This window comes from Pleurodeles waltl, chromosome 4_1, assembly GCF_031143425.1.
Source record: "Pleurodeles waltl isolate 20211129_DDA chromosome 4_1, aPleWal1.hap1.20221129, whole genome shotgun sequence".
In the NCBI taxonomy this organism is placed as follows: Eukaryota; Metazoa; Chordata; class Amphibia; order Caudata; family Salamandridae; genus Pleurodeles; species Pleurodeles waltl.
Genome location: NC_090442.1, coordinates 141055084 through 141064095, shown reverse-complemented (window position 1 = coordinate 141064095; position 9012 = coordinate 141055084). Strand labels below are relative to the sequence as shown.

At 46.5% G+C, this 9012-nt stretch overlaps 1 protein-coding gene across 1 annotated transcript in view; it reads right to left on the bottom strand.

Moving 5' to 3' along the window:
* Nucleotides 1–5412: 5412 nt before the first annotated feature.
* Nucleotides 5413–9012, bottom strand: part of LOC138287478 (aldo-keto reductase family 1 member B1-like) — a 61252-nt gene continuing 57652 nt past the window's right edge. The window contains exon 10 of the mRNA XM_069227921.1: nt 5413–7692. Coding sequence (XP_069084022.1) covers nt 7650–7692 — 43 coding nt within the window. The 3' untranslated portion in view covers nt 5413–7649. The remainder of the gene's footprint in view (nt 7693–9012) is intronic.

Genomic DNA, 9012 nt, shown 5'->3' with positions numbered 1-9012 from the left:
GAATGTGATTGTGAATCACCCAATGCCAAATCTTCTGTGCTAAGAGACACAGCTGTGATGAGTGTGTCCTTCTCTGTTTGTTTAGGTAATACATTGTTGTGATGTTGTCTGTTTTGACAAGAATGTGTTTGTGGGCTATTAACGGTTGAAATGCTTTCAATGCTAGAAACATTGCTAGTAGTTCTAGATGATTTATATGAAGCTGGCTTTGTTGAGTGTCCAATTGTTCCTGGATGCTGTGTTGGTTGAGGTGTGCTCCCCACCCTACCATGGAGGCATCTGTTGTGATCACGTATTGAGGCACTGGGTCTTGGAATGGCCGCCCTTGGTTTAAATTGATAGGATTCCACCATTGAAGCGAGGAGTGTGTTTGGCGGTTTATCAACACTAGATCTTGAAGTTGACCCTGTGCTTGTGTCCATTGTGTCGCTAGGCACTGTTGTAAGGGCCACATGTGTAGTCTTGCGTTTGGGACAATGGCTATGCACGAAGGCATCATGCCCAGAAGTTATATCACTAACCTCACTTGATAGTGTTGGTTTGGGTGCATGTTTAGTATTACGTTTTGGAATGCTTGTACCCTTTGTGGACTTGGAGTGGCAATCCCTTTTTGTGTGTTGATTGTTGCTCCCAAGTATTGTTGTATTTGACACGGTTGTAAGTGTGATTTTTGGTAGTTTATTGAGAACCCTAGCTTGTGAAGGGTTTCTAGGACGTATTTTGTGTGTTGAAGACACAGTTTCTGAGTGCTGCTTTTTATTAACCAATCGTCTAGGTACGGGAATACGTGTATGTGCTGTCTCCTGATATGTGCAGCTACTACCGCAGGGCATTTTGTAAATACTCTTGGTGCTGTTGTTATCCCGAATGGTAACATTTTGAATTGGTAATGTACTCCTAGGATTACAAACCTTAAGTATTTCCTGTGGGAAGGATGTATGGGTATGTGGAAGTAAGCATCTTTGAGGTCTAATGTTGACATGTAGTCCTGTTGTTTGAGCAAGGGAATCACGTCTTGAAGTGTCACCATGTGAAAGTGATCTGATTTGATGTAAAGATTTAGTGTTCTGAGATCTAAGATAGGTCTCAGTGTTTTGTCCTTTTTTGGTATTAGAAAATACAGGGAGTAAACACCTGTTCCTTTCTGATGGTTGGGTACTAGTTCTATTGCTTCTTTTTGTAACAACGCTTGGACTTCTAGTTGTAATAGATCCAAGTGCTGTTTGGACATGTGTGCTTTTGGAGGCACATTTGGTGGTAATTGTAGGAATTCTATGCAATAACCATGTTGGATAATGGCTAGGACCCACAAGTCCGTAGCTATGTTTTCCCAATTTTTGTAATCTGTGAATCCCTCCCCCCCCCCCCGGTGTTATGGATTTGTGGCATTGGAGTCACTGTTTAGTTTGTGGTGTTTTTGGGCTTTGGAATTTCCCTGGTGTCTTAGGGAATTGTCCACCCCTATATTGTCCCCGAAAGCCTCCTCTTTGGTATTGGCCCTGGTATGTGGGTCTTGCCTGTGAGGTTGAAGGTTCAGTGCTTTGGGCCCGAAACCCCCCTCTAAAGTGTGGCTTCCTAAAGGTGCCTCTGCTCTGTGGGGAGTAAAGCGCGCCCATGGCTTTGGCCGTGTCCGTGTCTTTCTTTAGCTTTTCTATAGCTGTATCCACCTCCGGCCCAAACAATTGTAGTCCATTAAAAGACATATTCAGCACAGCCTGCTGGATCTCTGGCTTAAATCCGGAGGTGCGTAGCCATGCGTGTCTCTGAATGGTGACCGCCGTGTTTACTGTTCTGGCGGCTGTGTCTGCTGCGTCCATAGCCGATCTTATTAGGTTGTTGGAGATACTTTGGCCCTCCTCCACAACCTGTTGTGCACGCTTCTGAAACTCTTTGGGAAGGTGTTCAATGAAATGTTGCATTTCATCCCAATGTGCCCCGTCATATCTTGCCAATAAAGCCTGTGAATTGACAATTCGCCATTGATTGGCTGCTTGTGCTGCAACCCTTTTCCCTGCCGCATCGAATTTTCGACTTTCCTTTTCGGGTGGTGGTGCATCCCCGGAAGTCTGTGAGTTTGCCCTTTTCCTGGCTGCCCCTACTACCACCGAGTCAGGTGTTAGTTGTTGCGTAATGTACACAGGGTCCATAGGGGGAGGTTTGTACTTCTTCTCCACCCTAGGTATGATGGCTCTGCCTTTGACTGGGTCTTGAAACACCTGTTTCGCGTGTTTTAACATGCCTGGTAACATAGGCAAACTTTGGTATTGGCTAGGTGTTGATGACAGGGTATTGAATAAGAAGTCATCCTCTATAGGTTCAGAATGCAGTGCTACGTTATGAAAAGTAGCTGCTCTGGAAACCACCTACATGTAAGCAGTACTGTCTTCTGGTGGTGATGGTCTTGCCGGGTAGCAATCCGGACTATTATCAGATACTGGTGCATCGTATAGATCCCATGCATCTGGGTCATCTTGGCTCATCCCTGTGTGCGTTGGTGATTACATCATTGGGGGTGTTGCAATTGGGGACAGTTGCGGTGAGTGCTGTGGCGATGGCTGTGATGAAAAACGTGGTGGAGTTTTTTCTTTAGCCACCTTTGCTTTTGGCCGTTTTTCAGTTTCCTGGAAAGCGAGTTTCCATTTCATTTTAATTGGGGGGAGAGGGGGGGGGGGGGGGGGAGGGGAGTTCTTATTTTCCCTGTGTCCTTCTGTATATGGAGCCTTCTCTGTGTACAGTCTGGCTCTCCCATCTCTAGTTCTTGTCCAAACTTATGGCCTTGTAGTTGTGAAGAAAGGCCTTGTTCTTCGGTATAGGAGCTTTGTTTCGGCTCAGAGGCTAGATGTTTCGGCACCGAAACCTTTTCAGCAGTCTTTTTCGGCTCCGAAGCTACTTTTTTAGGTTTCGGGGTGCCGATCTCTCGGTGCCGAGTTTGGTCCGAGACGGTATCTCGGTGCCGAGTATACTCTGTGCCGATATCTCGACCGGAGTCGGATGTCTTCGGCTGGTGTGTGCCCTTTTTCGGTGCCGATGCGTGGTCACCGTGCTTACGGGTTAAGCCATGGCTTGTCGGCGGTGGCGTCCCCTGGGCTTTAATAATTTTGGAGTGAGTTTTGGCCGGGGCTGTTTTACTCACTGTTTGTTGCCTCGACGGGTGCTCACTCTCTGGCTCGTCCGAGTCAGGAATGGAGAATGTCTCCTCTTCTTCGATGTCGGGGTGCCCAGCCGGCGTCGACGCCATTTGAAGCCTTTGAGCTCTCCGGTCCCGTAGCGTCTTCTTCGACCGAAATGCCAGACAGGCCTAGCAGGTATCCTCTTTGTGTTCGGGGGACAAACACAAAATTACAGACCAAATGCTGGTCTGTATAAGGATACTTAGCGTGGCATTCAGGGCAGAAGCGGAATGGGGTCCGTGCCATAAGCCTTGAAGACGCACGCGGTCGGGCCGACCAGGCCCCACCGGGGAGTGGAAGCCCCGAAGAGCTACCGGAGCTCTTCTTTTCTTCGGTGTCGATGTGCTATTACTAACCCGATACCGAGCGCAAATCATGCCGTCAAATTTTCCGATAGTTAACTAACTTTTCCGAACCAAAACACGGAGCGAAGAGGAACACGTCCGAACCCGATGGCGGAAAGAAAACAATCTAAGATGGAGTCGACCCCCATGCGCAATGGAGCTGAAAGGGGAGGAGTCCCTCGATCTTGTGACTCGAAAAGACTTCTTCGAAGAAAAACAACTTGTAACACTCCGAGCCCAACACTAGATGGCAGGATAATGCACAGCATGTGTATCTGCAGCTACACATGCCATCGAACATACATATATATATATATATATATATACACATATATGTGTGTATTTGGAGCAGCCTAACTGAAAAACAGCATACTCTTCCACAGCTGACCAGACCAAAAGTTGTGCAGTGCTTTCTATGGATGTGAAACTGTGTTGGCTTAAGCCGTCATGTTGTCCTAGCAGCACAGAGACGGTTCTCAGCTCTAAATGCTGGTTTTGGTGCAGGTCATTTGGCGTGGCTTCATTGGGGATTCCTCTTACCTATTGGCGCCTGAGTCAGGTCTGAAGAAGTTCTGTGCCAACCATGGCCTTGTGGCAATGGTGGACTGGAGGCCTCATGACAGGCCTGTGAGCTTGATGCTCGACCCCCTTGAGGGTGATGCTCAGCATTGGAGTGGTGTCAAGGGGTAAGAGGTGACAAGTCAGTTTTAACTGCAGCCGACTTCAATGTAGGATGTAGGATGCTGGATTTGGCGTCAGCTCATCCGCTTCGGTGTTGGAGCCAGAGTTCTCCAGTGGGGATACCTGGGCATTAGCACTGAAAGACCTAGGCTTCAGGTCACCTTCGACGCTCTGGTCTCCAAGAGATCGAGAGTATCTTCCACTTGTTGTTGCACCATCAAAGCAGAGGCGATGCACTCAGCACCAAGGTAGCGGAGAATCTTTTTGTTTTGGAAGGCAAGGCATATCAAGCAGGAGGACTCCAGATGGCTGGGGGACAGAAAGAGGTTGCAAACATCACGGAGGACTGTCTTCAGGTATTTCGTCAACCCTTAAGGCAGCAGCGAAATGGAGTCCTTTCCATCACAACCACATTCTCTGGTGTTGAGGAACTGATGGTGCCCTGGATGGCCAAGGCCCTGTCTGGGGGAGAAGGGTTTCTGTCATGGAGCTGAGGAAGACTATGCACAAAACTTGAAACTAAACTGAATAGGATACGCAATGATTGTTACTACTGAAAAGCGCCAACGATCCGAGGGGGCCCGGCAAAACCACCACTTAGCGGCAGAAAAAAAAAGAAACAATCTAATAATGGAGCTGATCGGCATTACCAGAAATAGGTGTAAAAATAATAACTTGCACACATCCAAGCCAAACACTAGATAGCAGGAGTTTGCACAGTATGAGTATCTACAGCCACATGTCACAAACATGTAATTTTGGGAGCCAGTAAAGCACTGACAAAGTTCAGGGGCAGAATTCCAGGCAGTCTATCACGCAGGAGCATAAAAAACACCTGGATCCAAACTGGCACCTATGAGGGAATTCAAAGGATGATTAATCTGTAGACTGAAGAATCCATAAGAAGAACACAGTATCTGTGGCAGAGGGAGGCTATTGCTTTAAAGAAACTGAAATCACAATTCTCAATATGGCATCAATGATTGAAGAGGCAATGGATAAGCCAATTCCATTGTCCTGCCAGAAAAAAAAAGAAATAGGTGTGGCAATTGGCAATTAAATGGTGGCACCCATGCACAAGGAGGCGTACTTACAGGGTTACAACATTCTTTCCAAGCGGCAGCATCCTGTTTTTTAAGAAGCTTATTCTGGTCCAGCCAAAGCTACTTCTCATCACGTTGGCAAGTAAGGAGTGAAGGACAACAAAGTCGATGAAGTAGATATTGCAAAGGTTTATTACCCATGGCGAACAAGACATCGTTTTGCCATATTGCACAAAGGGAGGTCAAACCAAAAAAAAAGTTGAATTAACACAACATAGATGGGAAAGGTGTCTGCTACATGCCAAAATTGTTTATTCAGAACTGCAAAAACCTCAAACATGAAAACCCAGTCTTCGACCTAAGAGAGACTACTTTATCAACAACAAACTCATAAAGACTAACTATACAATTCTCTGAAACTGAATCAATACCACCTAGCATACAAAACCAACAGGGAAAACATTTACCTTCCTAAATACATGGAGTGCCCAGGCAAACAACAGTACTTATACATCTCACAACATGAACACAAGCAATCAATGCTACATTAATTACCTCTCAGGCCCATTTAAATTACAATCTGACGTTACGAAAATGCAACTTGGTTTTGAATTTATGCCTGGAAAGTTTTTGCTGCCAACGGAATTTCTGCCAGGCTTTGATTCCCTTTACTGAGACATCATCCTAAGTGATGTACGCTTTGCTTTATGCATCAGTGTGATGAAGCCCAGTGGTGGCTTAACAAAGGCTTCCCAGCGCAGCCCTGCCTTCTGTGAGGCACCACTCACTGCCACAAATGCTGATTAATTATCTGAGCAGTGTTCATGAAATCACAACTTCCATGTTGTCACGAGAACCGCCAGGAGGCATGGCGGCCCTCTTGGCCTGGTCTGCAGCCTCCCGATGACAGGAGCAGGGGTGACCGAGGCAGGATCCATTTACAGAGTGCTGCAGTAACAGTACTTTGTAGGTGGATGCCCGGATTGTGCGAGGGGCTTAGTTAAACTACGGATCCCTCACATCAGCACCATCCGATCCATTTAGCGGATGTGCTCCCCGACAGCCTCATTTTAGCAGATACACTGTGCTGCCCGAGGCACATGGAGTACATCAGTGCGTTCCTGAGGCAACAGAACAGCAGAGGCAGGATCCCAGCACTGTCCCAGCTTCTTCTGTGCTTACATTTCTGTCAAGAAGTTGGGAGAGGGCTTGAAAGGGGTCTTTTCATTTTCAAACCTAGCCATGCTGCTCTGTGGGCTCCAATGCCCGGGCCGGGGTCCTGCCCTCCTGCCGTGGAGATTCCGAGTTGCCAGCAAAGAAAGGAAGGCAAGTTTAAAAAAAAAAAAAAAGTAATAATAATACTACATGTTTTTCCGTTATTTGTGTATGTTTGAGAGTGATGGAGTGAATGAGATTGCGTGAGTGTTTTGAGACTGAAAGTGATAATCTGAGTGAGTTAGTACGATTAAGTAAAAAGTGAGAATCAGAAGGAGTGTGAGGTAGGAGTGGCTAAACAGGCTATTGTGAAAGTAAGTGAGGGGCATAGCTAGGGGGTGCAGTTGCACCGGGTCCCAGGGGCCTACTGATGCGTATTTACTGTAGCAGAGTGCCTATACATTAGGGTGTGAAAGAGTGAGTGTGTTCAAGGAGTGAGAGCTAGTGAGTATGTCTGTGTGTGAGTGAGTGCACGAGTAAAAGTGAGTGCGAGTTAGTGATTTTAAAGGAAAGAGTGAGTATGCCTGATAGCGTAAATGAATAAGGGTGTTTTGTTTGCTTATTTTATGCTTGTGAATGTGCCGTTGCCCAAGACAACTTATTTGTGCGTACTATGTGAACCACTACTGCAAAGACATATTGCAATTTTATAACTCTGGCTCGTGTGTCAAAACACTAAGGTTGCAGTTCAATTGACGTGACACCCAAGAATATCACAGCCTTCTGATCGGACACACTGCGAGGGCACTACGAATTCTAATTTCTATCATATGTACTTTAAATGCAAGGAGCGCTTGTTCAACCTCTTCATCCTCCCATCATATGACGATTCAGGACCCTAACAACTTTACTTTATATCGTATGTACTTCATATGTGAGGAGTGCTCGCTTTCATCTTTGTTCCTCCCATCCCATGATTATTCACTTCTTGAGAAATACTTTGAAGGTCCGATTCATTCACACGGTGTAAGGCACAGGGAAAGGGTCGCTAGGCGTTGGTCTTTGGGTTCACAGAGACTGGCCGAGTTACATACATGTATCCTACTGCAATGACTGGGTCAGCGCCATTGTTTTACAGTCCCATTGACAGGGCACTGAAGAGAATGTTCAGTTTCTCCAGTCCGCTTTTTTGGCAAATCAACTTTCTGAACAGTTGTTAAAGTTCTTGAACACTGGCGCGGTCTTCATTTAAACTGTTAAAACTCTGCTGCAAAAGGGTAGTCCTTGTGATTTTTGCACCTGTAAGAGAAGAAGGAAACAATAACTGAGAAGAGCAACTATGAAAGTACATTAATCACAGCATTAATCCACACCAGGAGCAGCAGTTCAGCAACCATGTCCGAACAGGGGGGTTCACAGGCAGTTGTAAAATACGGGTGTTCATTGGGAACTCCCCAATATCAACTACTGTGGCAGGTGGCCAAATGGTGCAGTAGAGAGGGGATGCAAAAGGGTTTGTGGAATAGGGGGCTCTGGGCTAAAGCAGGATCACTTTCAGGGCGGAGGGGAATGACTAGCTAAGTGCAGGAAAAGGGGTGGGAGGTGGGATCAAAGTTAAGAACTGGCAGGAAAGTGACGGCAGGAGGATCATTGTCAGGAAGTCCTACACTACTTACTGGCTTCTTGCTCTCTGGCACTGCAAGTATAAACAGGCAGCAAGTATCCGACCCTCATGTGCCTCCTATAAGCACTGGGTAAGGGTGATTGAGACAGCAGACACTCCCAGTGTAGCACCCCACCTTTCACAGACAAGAGGGTACAATGGCAGAATCCTTTCATGCTGACAGTTCCAAAGCCGACTGATAGCGGCGAGAGGCCAGCCAGGATTGGATAGACACAGGTTAATGAAGGGCCACGAAAGCCTATGGAAGATTCTATGATCCACAGGTGTGCAGCAAGGGAGAGCGAAAGGTGAGAGTGAAGCAGACCGTAGGATCCCGGATGTAGGAGATTAAAACACACAGATAAAGGAAAACCTCTAATCTGCATCCGCCCACCCACTTAGTGCTTCGAGCTGGATGGGCAGCCTGGCACCAGCTTCATGATGCTCTCCTTGACCACTGTGCCACAACCCCTAGTACACTGGGACAGACTTCACACATGAAGTAAAAATATAAGCCGACCAAAATGTAATGATCATCAATTTTCAAACTACTCAGACGTAAGAACCGGCAGCTCAAAATAAATCTTTTTATGAAGATAATGGATATAAAGAGGCAGCAGTAACAAGGACCATTAATGCGGGATTTTGAACAAAAGTGGTCATGAAATGATGATGCTAAACTACAAGCTGATGGAAGGAATGCTTGAATCCATCTCAATCACTAGCGATCGCGAGGGGCCACATTCCAGACCAAAGGTTTGCATACACTGTGCCACTCTAAAGGGAGAACTGCCTCATGCCAATCAGTCTTGCTTCTGGCTCCAATCCAGCCCATACTGCTTCACCAGGTCCACTAACAACCCCAGGCCAGTTTTTACCTACTTGGGTTTCATTAGTTAGGTATAGCTAGAGTCCAATGGCATAATGTGCACAGGACCCACGTCTGAGCATACCCA